This window comes from Elgaria multicarinata, chromosome 2, assembly GCF_023053635.1.
Source record: "Elgaria multicarinata webbii isolate HBS135686 ecotype San Diego chromosome 2, rElgMul1.1.pri, whole genome shotgun sequence".
In the NCBI taxonomy this organism is placed as follows: domain Eukaryota; kingdom Metazoa; phylum Chordata; class Lepidosauria; order Squamata; family Anguidae; genus Elgaria; species Elgaria multicarinata.
Window position 1 is genome coordinate 76147394 of NC_086172.1, and position 15251 is coordinate 76162644.

The window sequence follows — 15251 nt, forward strand, 5'->3', positions numbered from 1 at the left end:
TCAATCAAGTCCTGTGCATAATGTGACCAGAGAGCCTGTCATCCTAGGCATTTTTACTTAGGAGCCAGCCCCACCGCGTTCAATGCCACACTCTCCCAGCCAGGCAGGTGCGCAGCCCTCGTTTCGCGAAATGCTGACACACGCGCCTGCCTCTGAATCCTCTCTCTTTCCGGGTGCGCGCGCCTGTCTCCATGCCCTATGGATGATCAGCATTGCTGGAAAAAAACATTCTGCACGTGCACGGAGCCTCTCTTATTTATTATCACTGCACATTTTTCCAGGGCTGATCCACTTCGGAACTTGCAGAAATAATTTCCAATCTGATTTCCCCTCCTCCACCACCCCCTCCCACCTTCCGCTCGTTTTCTTCTTAATCTTGACCCATCGGCGCCAAGAAGATCCGAGGGGTGGTCTGTCCCGGATTCTTGTCATTCTCCATGTGGAGAGCAGACGGCGTCGCGTCAGGCCCCACCAGGAAAGGCACCAGCCGCCCCGTCCGAGGGAAGTAGGAGGGACAGTAGGCGGGTGGGTTCGGGGGTGGGGCGGCACTGAACCCTCGGGAAAGGGGCAGTCCGGGCGCCTCCGAGAGGGGACGTGGGCTGGGAGGGCTACAGGCTCAGGCTCCCCCCACACGCGGCCTCCTCCTCCTCTCGGGGCAGGGCGGGGACGAGGAGCCCCGCTGGCCGGGCAGAGCGCGCGGAGCTGCCACGGGGCGCTCGGCGAGGGCTCCAGTCGCCCCATGGCCCCGCTGCTGTTGGCGCTGGCTGCTGCCTCCCTGGCTTGGTCGTGCGCGGCCGCCGCCGCCGCCGCCCCGTCGGGCAGCCGCTTCTCCGAGGCGCGGGTGGCGCGCTGGGCGGCGGCGGCGCTCCGGCACGTGGCGGCGGCGCAGTGTCCCGAGCGCGGCGGGCTCTTGCCGCGGCCGCAGTGTCAGCGCCTGGCGCGGCTGTCGCAGGGGCCCGGGCCCGCCGTCTACGTCTCGGAGCCCTCCCGGCCAGGCCACAAAGTGCGCGCGCTCTTGCCCGACGGCTGGGGGGAGCGGCCCGGAGCGGCCCCCGTCGCGCCCGGCCGCAACCAGAGCGGCGGCCCGCAGCGCCCGGCCTCCGCGCCCTCGGGGCAAGACGCCATCCTCGTGCTCGACCCCAGCCCCGGCGCCAACTTCGGCCACCCGCTCCTGCTCTTCTATGTCGACTTCCACGTCAGCCCGCGCCGGTGCCGGAGCCGTGACCGCCTCTACCTGGGTGAGTGAGCGGCGGCAGGCCGCACCCCGGGCGGACCACCGACGCGCGGGCGGGCGCCGACTCCAGCCCAAGCGCCCGCCGAGCCCAACCTCCCAACCCAGAACGCGTTGTTTCCCCTCGCCCAGTCCCGCCATTCTCATGGCAGGGCCCAGATTCGATCTAGAACTTGTGCTCATTGCCATCGCTCAACCCAAGACCACGTTGGTGTAATGGTAGGGGAGAGGTTGTTGCTGAGCATATGCAGAGTGTTTTCTGAGCATCGAACCCCTTTCCTTCACTACTGAGTATCTGCAACAAGTCTTCACCATCCCTTTTGGACGGTAAAGGTTTCCAGAGAAGAAGACCTGGCGTAACGTAAATCCTTGACTTAAAATAAACGTTTTCCAGCAGGCAGCAATTATGAGGTCCAGTCATGTCTGAGGACCGGTGGCGCCTTTCATGTTTAGAAATCTGGCACTGTGCCGAGCCTTTCTTTCTCATAGATCCAGTATTTCTATTGTGGTACCCTTTGACCCTTCTAAACCCAGGGCTTTCTTTACCCAGAGAACACCCAAACTTTAACCGGCATCCCTCTCCTGGTATCCTTTGCTCTCACTGATCGCTTCTCCAAATATTTTGCTGTCTCTTCTTGAGCATTGGTTTGGACTGAAAAAATTCTGTTTGTCTTAAAGTATATGAAATAGGACATTGGATGGTGGGGAGCTAAATGCCCCCCACCCAATAAAGATTCCTTCTGGTGTCTCTTGCTTATCCACAAAGGCTGATGGCTGTATTTGGGATCACAAAGATGGGCTAAGGATTTTAGGGATGGATGTTGGGTGTTTTGTTGGTGCCCCACCCCCTGCTCTTTCACTTGAAGATGTGATTTGGCTCACTTGCTCGAGTGACCTAGAGCCATCTGTTCTGCAGCTGTATTGGGACAGCAGCTCTTGCTCTCTGCTGTGTGCCGCACTCTGGTTTGCATGCATGATTGACCTTAGGGACGGGAGAGTGTGATGTTAGAAGTGTGGAGGTGGGAGCTTATTTTATAAGAGTTGGACTCATTGGTCACCCTGATTTTGGGAGCCTGTGAAATAAAAAAGGCTACCTGATTTCTCCATCCTTTTTTCTCACCCGTTCCTTTTCTCTTGTTTTAAAATTTCCACTGCTTTCCAAAGACCACCTTCACACTGGCAATGGCAAACACAGCAGAGATTATCTGAGCCCCAGCCCCTGGCAGTATATCCTTCCATCAAGAAATAGTGCATGGGGAGAGGGAGTGATCTCCCAATTCAGCGGTCCCTTAATATCTCCGTGTGGATGTGGTGACATCCTGAGCCCAGTGTGCAGGGGCTGCTCACACAGATACTGAAGATATCCAGGGCTCAAAGAGCGACTTCTCTTGGAAAGGCATCCCTGGCTCATCCTGATCCCTCCCTTACAGTGTTGAGTGTTCAACATGCCTGCACTAACCACTCCAGAAGGAGGTGAAGTTGGAGGCTGCCACTGGGAAGGTAGAGGTAATCTGGAAGGTAGAGGCGGCAGCACCAGAGGGAATATCTGTCTTGGAGAAGGTGGTACCGGGTGCTGCTGCAGTGTAAGGAACAACGGGATCAGTTGGATGAAATCTCTTTTAGTGCTCAGCATGAATACGGTTGATGGGCTAATCTTTTGGGCTCACTTTGAGCCAGGATTGAGCCCCAGTATCGATTTTGTGAGCACTCAATCCTGGAGTCTAAGACATCAGACATGAAGAGTGTGTCTGAGCATGTAAAGAATGCATTTGCTTCAACACTGTAACCAGGCAATCTTTTCTGGCTACAATGTGTGAATTTGGGATAGGCTTAAACTGTTACTTCCCCTTTTAGAAATTAATCACTGCTGTCTCTCTCTCTCTCTCTCTCTCTCTCTCTCTCTCCCCCCCTCCCGTTTTTCTCGCTGTTGCTGAAATGTAGCATTGCTGCCTGACTGAAGAAAGCATAGTGGGTTAAATCATGTACACATATCAATTAATTGGTTCATTAATTTGTTAATATATTTAAATATGCATAAGAAAAACCATCTTTCTGAAGAAAAAAACATATACTTTAAAAATTATTTATGCACATGCTGCTGCAGGAGCACTCACTCAGGTCGCTGAGAGAACCAGCAATGCCTCTTCTTAGGCAGTGGCTGCTATGCACAGCTTTATAAGTTCTTACATTAAAAATAATTAACATTAATATCTTTTAATAATTCACTTTTTAAAAAAACAAAACAAAACTGCACGATTAATCACGGGCAACATTTTAGAACATTGCAGCTGAATTGACAAGCAACCCTCCCCTTCCTTCTCACCAAGAGTCCTCCCCCCTTCTTCTTCTCCCGCGTCCTTGGTGCTCAGTTTGTTTTTGGAGGGAGCAGTCTGCCCGACAGTCTCCGCTTCCCTGGGGTGCTTATCGCTTACTCTACTTAAGGAGACATGAGTCTGACTTAGTTTTGCATGGTAAACAATCGAGAGGTAGTTTGCGATGGTAATAGCTCTGTGCAGGGGGAGTCCTGCTTGTGGCTAATTTGGATTTGATCTCTATATTAGACACACTCCTGTCAATGACCTGCAGCATTCAGAGCAGTTTAGTTCTTTGCTGAGAAACAGCCAAAGAACAGTTAGGGTAGAATGAATTCTGCGCACATGATTGATCCTTTAATACTTTGTGGTGCAGGGAGCACGGAGCTTTCACCAGACACCGATGGTTCTCTTTACCAGTTCTCATTCGCACAAGCCCAAAGATCTAGTAAAGTCACTGTAAATTTTTGCACACACAAAAAATCCCCGCTCACCTGCAGTGTTTCTCGGAAGTGTTTTCTTCCAAATGTGCTCGCTCTTTCCATGCAGGCAGCTACGAATGCTTGACTCCTGCCCAGAGGAGCCACTGCGAGAACCAACTGAAGCGCAGGCCGGGCCGTGGCAAGGGACGGAGCCAGCGGTCGGCAGGACGCGCCCGACGCGAGGAGCCCCCAGTAGGGCTCTGCGAGATCCATTTTCTGCCCACGGTGGTGGCGGCGCAGGACCCGAAACACCTGCAGAAGTTGCACTGCATGGGTGGGTGCCTGGACCGGGCCTGGGATTAATTACGGAGTGGAAAGGAATGGAAAGCCCCATCCTACCTGCCGTCTTTGCAGCAGTCTCTGCTGATACCCCACAGCACCTTCCTTCCGAAATGCCATTAAAAAATCACAGCTGCAGGAAGGAAGGGAGCAGCAGGGAAGTTCCTGAACGTGAATGTTTGGTGAGGCAAAAACTTTGAAGATTTGGGAAGTGAAAAGCAGGTAATGACGCAAGTTGAGATGCAGTAGTGAGACTCACAAGATCAGCTGAGGGTGTTGGAGAGGCTGTCACTCTGTGGCAGAGCGCCTGTTTTGCTTGCAGAAAGTCCTGGGTTTTGTTCCCAACATCTCCGAGTAGGGGTGGAAAAACCCCGGAGAGCCACTGCCAGTCAGTGTCGACAATACTGGGCTAGATGGACCCATGGCCTGACTCCACATAAGGCAGCTTCCTGTGTTCCTGGGTTGGGAAGACACGGGCCTGAGCCGGCCTGCTGCACCCCACTATCCTTTCCTTATTTCCTCTATCAGTTTCAAAGGCCCTGTTATTTCACCACCACCACCTCGCTGCTTCTTTCTTTTCGCAGACCTCCGTGGGTACAGCCCGTGCCCTCAGTCTCTGCCCCTCGTGAGCTCCAGTTCCACGGCTGCCTACTGCGAGCTCAACAAGAACACCCGACGGTGCCATCGCCAGCAGCTTCCGATGTACAAATCATGCCGCATGTATCAGACGTGCGACCACGCGGTGCTGATTGCAGGTGCGGCCTGCGGGAGGGGGCTGCGGGTAGGGGCCGATTCCCATCTGGAACTGGTGGGGAAAGGTGGGGATGTGAGCCCTTCACTCTCGGGCAGCGCTGCACAACCCATGGCCCCAAGGCCACACTCCCTGGGTCCCTCCCCCAAGCTGGGCAGGAGCCCACCCGGTTTCCTTTGTAGGAGGGCAAATATTGCTTCCTGGCTTCCAAGGTCACTGTTTTCCCACTGCTTGCAGCGGCAGAGAAACAGTGGTGACCACTGGGGGGTGGAAGGGGCTTTTGCCTCCATTCTCACCCCCTCAGCAATTCTTAGATCTCAGCGAGCAAAGAGGGGAGATGTGTGTGTGTGTGCATGTGTGTTCGGGCAGGGGGGAGAGTGTGTGCGCATGCGCACATTTGTGGGCCCCAGCCAACCTTGGATGTGGCCCTCAGTGCTGAGAAGGTTGTGCATCCCTGCTCTAGGGCAATGAATGCCTTTTATGAGGTTGAATCTGACCTGAGATTCAGCCCCTCTTGCTTTGTTTCACTGGGCAAAAGCATGAGGGTCTTTCTCCTTGAGGGGCAGGATCCGTGCTGCTTGATCACCCCTTCCTTCTTGCAGCCAATGGAACTGTTTTAGATACATGTTGTCTGGGTGAGTGCTGTCTGTTTATGTGCTTGTCTGTAAATGCTTTTACCTTCTGTACAATGTATTTTAATGGGGTTTTTAATCTTTGTAAAACTGAACTGTGATAAATGAAGGAATGACAGCCTTCCCTGAGTTTTCTAGGTTGCTGAGAGTGCTTCTCTCCTAGGTGGCTGGCAGGAACAGGTCATCTACCCCCACCATGCCCAGAACTTGATGCTTTTCCACCAGATGCTCCGACGGAATGGCTTCCGCCAGGAGCACATCAAGGCCTTCTTTGCGAGCGAGGGGCAGGCCTCAGGTACTGGTGCAAGAGAGCCAGCTGTCCTGTGCAGGGGTGGGAAGGCTCCTTGTTCTCCCAGGAGAGTCCCATGCCAAGGGGTTCCTTCTCAGCCCTGGGCCAATGGGCAGGGTGTGTGTGTGTGTGTGAAGGGAGGAGTGTGGATACCATCAGAGCCTGGAGGGTTTGAATGGGAAGAAACAGGTCCACACGGCATGGGGTCAGCAGCTCCTTCTCTCTTCTCTCCTGGGCAGCTGCTGTGGAGATGGGCGATGTGCATCCAGCCACAGAGAAGCTGGCGATCCGCTCCCACCTTGCCTTGCTCTGCCGGAGTCTCCACTGTGCTGACTCGCTGGTGCTCTACCTCAACAGCCCAGCAGCCAGCGATGGCACCATACTGCTGTGGGATGCCAACCGCAATGGCATTGTGAGTGGGGCCCGGGAGGTGGATCTGGGTTGGAAGACGAGGGCAAGGGTGGGGTGTTGCCTACCAGGGACTGGCTCCCCTAGGTCCTCAAGCTGCCAAAATAGGCTCTCCTAGGAAGGACTAACTCCACCAGCACCGTCTAACCTGGCACCAGTCTGCACCCTTTTCCTACCATTGCAAAACACCACACTACAGCCCATCGCTAGTTGAAATGACCCTACTGCCCTGTTCTTTTCCAGCACTGCTCGTACCAGCAAGCCATTCCCAAGCATGACAGGGGTGCAGAATCTCAGGCTTGGGGGCCAAATCTAGCCCTGCAGGATTACTCAGAGAGCCACGCTCCCCTTTCCCTGACCACCAATCATTGGCTGAGACAGCCACGCTCCCCTTTCCCTGTGCACCAATCATTTGGTGGTTTCCCAGCTTTTGTGAAGTCCCATCCACCCATTCTGAATGCCTCTCCCTAAGGCTTAGTTACTGACAGCAAGAGCTTCAGCTAAAGTATGCTGGTCATTTTGCCTGCCACATTTTATCTTTGATCCTGGCACTTTTGCTTTCAGCCCTGCATACCACTGAAATGTGGCCCCCAACAGCTTCTCTGGAATGATATTTGGCCCTTGGGATGAACCACCCCTGTTAAAGCCTTTACTGAAGGCAATTGTGGGCCAGCTATGATTGAGAGAAGTTCTCCTCTCTCCTCTGCACCCAATCTGGATGCTGGCCCTCGCCTATGGTAATTTCACACATACAGTCAAAGTGTTCCAGTATTGAGGATGGGGCTGCTGCAGGGGTTGAACGATCCAGGTACAACCTCATTGGAGAGGGAGACATGCGTCTCTCCCCATTCCCGTGCCCCTGTGCAGGATCATAGAATCATAGAATAGCAGAGTTGGAAAGGGCCTACAAGGCCATCGAGTCCAACCCCCTGCTCAATGCAGGAATCCACCCTAAAGCATCCCTGACAGATGGTTGATAAGCAGGCACAAGATGTCCAATACTGTATCTGAATTGTGTATTGATGCGCAAGTGAAATGGAGGCACAAGGGGATTCCCTGGGAGGGGTGACAGCTGCTTGTTTGGGGGGCGGACAGGGTCTCGGGGCTTTAATCCCTGACGGAGTTCCATACCTGCAGCCAACAATGTCTGTCACGGTCATTCAGCTGCCACCGAAGGGCAGGAAAATGTGGGGTGGCTCCCAAAAGGTGCCAGCAACAACAGCCCTACTCAAAGGCACATCCTAGTCCTGTATTTGTCCATCAGCAAGTGACCAGGATTGCATTGGCTGGAAATAGAAAACGAATTGAACCCCTCTTGGGGGGGGGGGGCAGGGGAGGGGTCATCCCACCTGTCTCAGCATGTCCTGCACAGTCCAACTGGAAGCGGAAGGAGAGATGCTGACCGAATTGCAGGTGGAGGCTCCAGCCCTCTCCACTCATCAGTTCCCTTCAAAGGCCCGTCCAGCTCTTTCATGTGTGCCTGCGGGGAGAACACCACACCGCCCTTTGCAGCGGGTGCTGGCCCTGGCTTGCTCTTGCCTACTTAATCCGCTTCTTTTAACTCCCGGGCGGTGGAATTCCCTTGATCTCTGAACTGTAGCGTTTGCAGGGGGGTGGGCAGCTGTGACAAAGGGGCCGGTGCTGATGAGCTGGTCCTCCTCCCCCCCACCACAGGCGGATCCTAAGGAGCGGTACCCCGTCTCGGAGCTCCTCACTGACTTGGAGAACTGCAACGCCCGCAGGGTCCTCCTCTTCCTTGACCAGAGCTATCCGGGGCCGTTGGCAAAGAAGCTGCGAACGTCACGGCGCCATCCCAATGTGGTGCTGGTACGCAGCACTGCCGCCGCCGCTGCCAACGGAGGGTCTGCGTTTGCCGAGTTCTGGGCAGGGCTGCTGCCTGACCAGTGTCTGCTCCAGCATATCTTGCCGGTAAGTGCCACGAAGAGCAAAGCCGCTCAGTGTAGGAGCTACGATTGCTCAAGGGCCCAGGCCTTAGAAGGGGGGAAGTTAGACGAGCGCAGCCTTAGACGAAGTCTGGATGTGGATCCATCTGGTCCAGTCCTGCCTGCTCTGACTAGCAGCATCCCTACCAGGGTCTCAGGCAGAACCTTTTACATCACTTCTTTCCTGATCCTTTTACCTGGAGGTTGAACCGGAGACCGTCCGAACACAAAAGGGTGCGCTGTGCCAAAGGGTCATTGTCCCTCGAGTGACCCTGGTGCTGCTTGTTCATTCCTAACAAAATACCAGGCTGCCCAGAATGGTGAGGAGGAAGCCCCTGCCCTAACCTTGCCTCTTGGCAGGTGGCATGAGCAACAGGTGTCTGTCCAGTTCAAAGGGATAGTTGTTAGCGGCTGTGGCAGCATCGTTAACTGGGAGACAGGACTCCCTGGATTCCACTTCTAATTCTGCAGTGGGGTGGGGCAGGTGGGATCCGGCAGACTGGGGAGAGGAGCCAAGGCGCGAGATCTTTAGGGGCAGGAACGCACGGCGGATTAACACGGATGAAGCCTGGCTCTTGTTATGCGGCAAGTTCAGTGCATAGTACCGCTTCCTATATAGCCAAACCAATCTTCTGAGCATACCAACTTGCTGTCAGGTTGGGTTTCAGCCTGTGGAGAGAGAGGTGTGTGTGTGTGTGTGTGCGTGTAGGGTGGGGGATGGCTTCAGTATGAAGCCCGGCAGCAATACTACAATATGGAGAATGCGAGAGGCTCCCATGTCTACACTGGAGTTGCCAAATGGCCAGAGATCTCTTTCGTAGTGACTGGATTCTTCATTTTTAATGTACGCACTCTTCGGCTCCCATGAAAATGAGAAAATTTGCAGCAAAATAGCCTCTTGATGTGAACTATGGTATCTTTGGAAGGAGAAGACTTGGGAGTTTAGTTACATTCAACCCCATTAGTTTTACTGCTCAAAAAGCAGATGGTTTCCACTAGGAAAAAAAAGGTGTGCACCATTCAGAGTAGTCGCAACGGATATTTACATTCAGCGGGTAGGATCCTGGCTAAGTTAGCTGCCCCTAATTCCCATTGACATGAGTAGAATTTAAGTCACACCTAAATTTTCACATTGATTTCAATGGGGTCTAGCTTAGTCTGGATCCAGTCCATTCAATCCAGCCATTGAATTCCATTCAAAATCTGCATATATATTTTTAAGCAGATGAGCGCTAGCAAGGTTGCTTCAATTTGTTTAACTTTACTGAACAACCTTACAGAATAATCATACAGGTTACCGAGATCATATATCTGAAGCACTTTGAATGCTATAAATGCTTATGACAGGGGTGTGGGACCTCCAGCCCCATAGGCTAAATGTGGCCATTTGGAGTCCCAATCCAGCCTTCCAGGGTTCCTCAGATGCCCCCCTACTTTCCCCCAATCACCAATGGTTGGGTAGTTTCTTGCCTTTTGTGCATCCCCCCTCCCCAATTCTAAAAGGCCGAAATGCCTCCCCCTAAGGCTTAGTTGCAGTAAAAGCTTTAAGCTACAATATGAGGGTACATTTTGGGGGATATTTTTGGCTCCACCCCCTTTGATTTTCTCCTTCCTTGCAGGTGGGTCCGTGGTCGGCAGTCTTGGCCTCTGGTCCTCCTGCCCAACTACTCAATGTCACATTAGCAGGAGCTCCCTGCCATTCCGTGCCACCCCTGGGCGAAGAAGAGCGCCAGCGTCGCTACCAAGGCTGCCAGAACCTCCCCACCATGTTATGGTATCAGAGCCGGCACCAGCAGCTGCCCCAGGAGGAGGACTGAGCCTGAATTGGGCGCTGGCCTGGATCAGTCCTCAAGATCGGAGCCTTGTTCTGTTCCCGTGGACCCTTCCCCACCCCCCACCCCCCAGGAGATTCTTGGCTTCAAGGCACACGGGTGGAGTCCTCTGCTGCAGCTGCCCAGTGGGTCGGCCTGGGACTGTTTGTTGGATGTTGCTGGGAGAGGTTGCTGCACTGGACTCTCCAAAGCCATTTCCAGCTGCCGGGGCCAAAAGGAGAAGCCAGGTGTAGCAAGGACTTGACCTGACATCCTGCCAAGGATATATAAATGGAAATAGGGAGGATGCTACAGCCACAGGTCAGGGGGACTCTACCGCCAGTTCCTACATGGGGTGGGGACAGAAAGATGGCAAACAGCGCTGGGCCTGTACGGGAGCTAGAAAGGCAGGGCTACGTATCACTCTTCCTCCCCTCCATCTCTATGGATATAAACCCCAAAGTGCCCTCCTCTCCTGAGAAAAAGGTAGGCAGGGGACATGCTGTAAAACAACAAATCCCTTGAAATAAAGTACCACTGCTCACGTCCCCTCAGCTTCAATCCTCCATCTAAAAAAGGGATGTTGGTTACCCCACCTCATCTGTTTGTTTGCACTCAGAGTTAAAGAGACGATTGGAAGACCGGCGCAAGGGTTTCTCTGCACCAGCCCATAAGTACAGGTCTATGTAATATCAACTGTCCACAAATTCACAGCCCACGTGTGCCCTCTGCCATGGGTATGCACTGCTGAATCAAGAGTATTGCGCCGTTTGGCACAATTGCTGGTGCACTGATATCTGGGGTTGGGTAGGAGGGTGGGTGCAGGCACTGGATCTGCGCTCATCCAGGTTATACCAATCCTGATTTGGAAGTTACCACGTACTCTGTACATCTTCCTGCAGTTTCCGGTTGGAAGTTGCAGCTCTTGTCTAAAGGAAAAGAGGGCCCTGCTAACCCAGAAGCCACTATGTGCTGGGCCCCTTTTGCAGTGCCTCTCAGTCTCACTTACCATTCATTAAGATCCCTGCTGGCTTGGGCAAGCATGTGGGGTTAGCCTTCCCCGATTTGGTGCCTTCCAGTTCTGTCAGGCAGCAACCCCCATGATTCCCAGCCAACACAGCTCTTGGCCATTCTGGGTGGGAATCGTGGGAGGTGCAGCCCAACGCATCTAGAAGGCACCAAGTTGGGGAACACTGATGTAGATTTAACAAAATGGTTTGGGCGTAGGATAATAGTTTACTTCCAGGAGGCCAGGTTCCCGTTCCTGTTCCCGTTCCCCCACCTTAGTTTAGTTCATGCTCATTTTATTTTTAAATCCCACCAGCGTGCAGCAAGTTCTACGTGCTGGAGGAGAGACTGCCTAGGCAAGGCTGCAACCTTGCCAAAAAAATACTGTGTGGTTCCATTCAGAAGACACCTTAAGCCACGGTTTTAGGCACAGTGGTTAAGTCAGAAAGCCGGGCTGTGTTCAGAAGACACCTTAAACTATGGCTTTAACCATGGTGAATAAAGCAAAAAGCCTTATTTACCATGGCTTAAGATGTCTTCTGAACAGGCCCTGTGTGTGAGGCAGGGCAGGGCTAGACCTCCCCCCATCCCTATGCAGTCCTGTGTGTCGTGCATGCAGGGACTTCTCTAGCAGCTGAAGCTGCCATACATGTCCTAACGATCAAGACTCCTGGAGGAGGCATTGGTACGTTACAGGAACAAGGAGTGCCCCAACTGCCCTTCACCCGTACCAAGTAAGTCTCCCACGGTGCAGCTGACCACAGTCCCCCAAACATACTGGTGTTTGCCAACCAGAGCCCCTTGGCAAGCAGGGGACCGCAGAAGTAGCAGCTGCTAGGTAGCCCAGCAGCACCTGACAAGACTACCAGTTGCTGGAGAACACAAGGGGTGAATCCTACTTGTGAGCTTCCCAAAGGCAGCTGGTCGGCCACAGTACAAACATAATGCTGGACAAGATGGACCTTTAGTTTGATCCAACGTGGCTCTTCTCATGGCTGTACTCACTGGGTCCTTCTGCCAGCTACCTCCATGCCTGTGACCTGTCAAGCAAGCACTATGCACATTGTTGGTCCTGTATAAATACACAGAGGCAGCCTTCATGGATACTTGGCAGGGGACATCTAGGGCTGTCTGGGATCTAGATGGCCTTGAAGCAGGGACAGCAGTAAACACTGGCTCCTGGAAACCAGCTCTATGGAGCCATCATGCAGAAGCAGTGGGTTGTGATGGGTTGCAGGGAAAGATAGAAGGACTCGGGTGTTTCATCTTCCTCTGCCCTACCCTTTCCAACCACTAGGAATTCTGTGGGGAGGCCCCCTTGTGTTCATCTGATTTTATGTATGTTAAATGTAAGCCGTCTTTGAATGTGTGGATCCCCAGCGTCCTTTTGGCTGAACGACCCAAGTTAACCTGACCTGTGTTGAAAGGCAAAGTTTGAGAACTGCTGCCTGCCACCCTCATATCAGTATGAATACTGGAAAGGCCCCCCCAGACGGAGAGAGCGCCACCATTCCTCCTGGTCCACCCCCCCTCTGCAGTGGAGACTGAGAACACTGGATTCATGGGTGGATCTAAAAACACGGAGAGTTTATGAAAATCAAAACAGACATTTCAAAATCAGAACCTATGAAAACGCACAGCCATTTTCCGGGCTTCCTCTGTGGTTGCAAACAAGGGGCTGGCAACGTTCACACATGCCCTTCACCCCTCCCCCGGTTCATCGGCAAGGAAGGCCCATGTGGACGGTAGATTAGGGTGGCCCTGGTCCCAGCCTCCCTTTCCATTAATCACTGATCATGCACCTGGATCACCAAACAAGTTTCCCTGGATCACTGGCAGCGGCTCGGAGGACGCTCTTACGTTGCTCTAGTGCTGTGGGCAGGCCCTGCTCATGAAGAGAGGTGCATGATGGGGGAACTGTGCAGTCTAGCTTTCCCTCATGTTTGGCATCCCTGAGTACACTTCTAATGTGGTGTGGCTGCTGCTGCTGCTGCTGCTGCTGCTGCAATGACTTGAGAGTCTCCCTTGTTAACGCCATAAGAAGTCACAAACAGGACGGCAGAGGTGGTTCCTGCCTCGTTGGCTTCAAGCCACAGCCGGCAGGAGCTGCTGAGCATCTCTGTAGGCTGCTTAATCGTTCTCCCCGTGGCTTGGCTATGACTCAGAAGTGGCGGTGCTCTCGGCGGCAGTGCTCTCAGCGGCGGTGCTGGAAGTCTCTGCAGCCTCGGACGCAGACTTGGCACTGGTAGCGCTCTTTTCGCTGGCCGCTTGCGACTCATAGAGAGCGCCGCTGTCCTTGCTTTCGGGCTCAGACTCGGACTCACCACTGGCCTTGCTCTCTAGATCCGAGCCACCTGGCTTGTCACTCCCTTGTTGCAACCACATCTCGTTGTACATGCCGCCCTTCTTCATCAGCTGGTCATGCCTGTAAGATGAAGGAATAGTTAATTCCAAGGACTCCATGGAGGGCACATCCCTCGGCCCTGAGCGAGTCTGAAAGAACCATCCACGGACTCGCCCGTTCCAACTTTTCATGGGGTATCTTTCCAGACTTACGCATACACATCCTGTGGTTACTCTCTTCCTATATAAAAATGATGCACATGGTATACAACTGCTAGGTATATAACAAGTGGAAAAACTGGGGTGAACGGATGGATTCTATGTGGTGTAGTGGCTAAAGTGTTGGACTGGGAGTCGGGAGATCCGGGTTCTAGTCCCCACTCAGCCATGGAAACCCACTGGGTGACTTTGGGCCAGTCACAGACTCCCAGCCCAACCTACCTCACAGGGTTGTTGTGAGGGTAAAATGGAGAGGAGGAGAATTATGTATGCTGCCTTGGGTTCCTTAAGAGGAAAAAAGGAGGGATATAAATGCAATCATCATCATCATCATCATCATCACTTTTTATATTTTTCTATATACAATAACACCACTTAGGCATGAAGTAACATTAAATGTACTATGATAGAAAATTATGTATACAAGTTGTTTAACACAGATAGAACAAGCTGTGACAGCTGAATAGAGATGTTTGTTCTGTTTGTAAAAACATCTCTATTCAGCTATCACAGCCTATTCTATGTTAAACAACTTTCATACATAATTTTCTATCATAGCACATTTAATGATACTTCACACCTAAGTGGTGTTACTGTATATAGAAAAATATAAAAAAGTATATATATAAATATATGATAAAAAACATCCTTTCACCCCAGTTTTTCAACTTGTTATATACCTAGCAGTTGTGTGGTGCCACGTGCATCATTTTTGTTTGATATTTTCAACTGCTACCTCCTGTATTGGGTTATCACTCTTCCTATATATACACCTGGCTCCCATAAAGGGATTGCCACAGCCTGGAGATCAAAGATAAAGGACAGATTTACAGGGACGCTCCAAAACACAAGGGCAACAATTACTCAAGCTTGTCAGCTGGTCATTCTTGACCTACACGGGGGCCCTGCAGATCTCTGTGGTTTAAAATCTCCCTACTATGGCCACTATGGCCAGGGCATCATGGAGGAGAGGATGGACTGGTGGGGGAAGCAGGTGGTCATTGGGGAGTTTTGAATGGGAGCAGATGGAGTGCTTGAAGGCGGAGCAGGACGCAGTGTGCCTTTGCTTTCCCTCTGCTGTATGCATTGGCCAGGTGGGTGTTGCACAAGAGCCTACACTACACACCTGTTGCTCCCTCTCTCTGTATGAAAGGGGTTTCCAACTGGAGCTGGGTTAGGAGGGAAATAAGAGAGGGTTGTGCACATTCTAGCATTGTGTGGGAGTGCAGGAAAAAACAGTGAATGTAAGAGCTCAGTGTTGCCTCAGTGTCCTTCAACAATCAACGGTAGCATGGCTGAGCCTTTATGCAAGAAGAATCCCTTCCTTCCTTCTTTCCTTCCTTTTTAAAGCAAATTTCTAGCCCTCTGGGGCCACAAAGAAATGCTTCAAGATGGGTGGACTGAAACCCGAGAAGCCAGAGAGGTGGCTGAACAGGATCGCCAGTGGCTTCAGTGCCACTCCTTGCGACTTTCCAGGACTATCAACATTGGAATAAATTATGCAAAATAAGAGATGTTATGCAAATTGTCCCTATTTGCATAA

At 52.5% G+C, this 15251-nt stretch overlaps 2 protein-coding genes across 2 annotated transcripts in view; one reads left to right on the top strand and one right to left on the bottom strand.

Annotated features, from left to right (window-relative positions):
- Positions 1 to 739: 739 nt before the first annotated feature.
- On the top strand, positions 740 to 10458 carry LOC134393305 (uncharacterized). The gene is made up of 7 exons (XM_063118336.1): positions 740 to 1238; positions 4093 to 4299; positions 4889 to 5059; positions 5851 to 5982; positions 6216 to 6388; positions 8059 to 8313; positions 9947 to 10458. Exons 1-7 carry the CDS (start codon positions 740 to 742, stop codon positions 10142 to 10144), a joined length of 1635 nt encoding a protein of 544 aa, XP_062974406.1. The 3' UTR covers positions 10145 to 10458.
- A 2254-nt stretch (positions 10459 to 12712) lies between these two features.
- Positions 12713 to 15251, bottom strand: part of ABCB6 (ATP binding cassette subfamily B member 6 (LAN blood group)) — a 42050-nt gene continuing 39511 nt past the window's right edge. Inside the window, exon 20 of the mRNA XM_063116782.1 lies at positions 12713 to 13571. Coding sequence (XP_062972852.1) covers positions 13301 to 13571 — 271 coding nt within the window. The 3' untranslated portion in view covers positions 12713 to 13300. The remainder of the gene's footprint in view (positions 13572 to 15251) is intronic.

Excerpts from the sequence above, each read along its gene's own strand:
- LOC134393305 (XM_063118336.1), top strand. The coding sequence starts at position 740 with ATGGCCCCGCTGCTGTTGGCGCTGGCTGCTGCCTCCCTGGCTTGGTCG. Across the intron at positions 4,300-4,888 it reads GCAGAAGTTGCACTGCATGG|ACCTCCGTGGGTACAGCCCG; the intron begins GTGGGTGCCTGG and ends TTCTTTTCGCAG. Across the intron at positions 8,314-9,946 it reads TGCTCCAGCATATCTTGCCG|GTGGGTCCGTGGTCGGCAGT; the intron begins GTAAGTGCCACG and ends CCTTCCTTGCAG.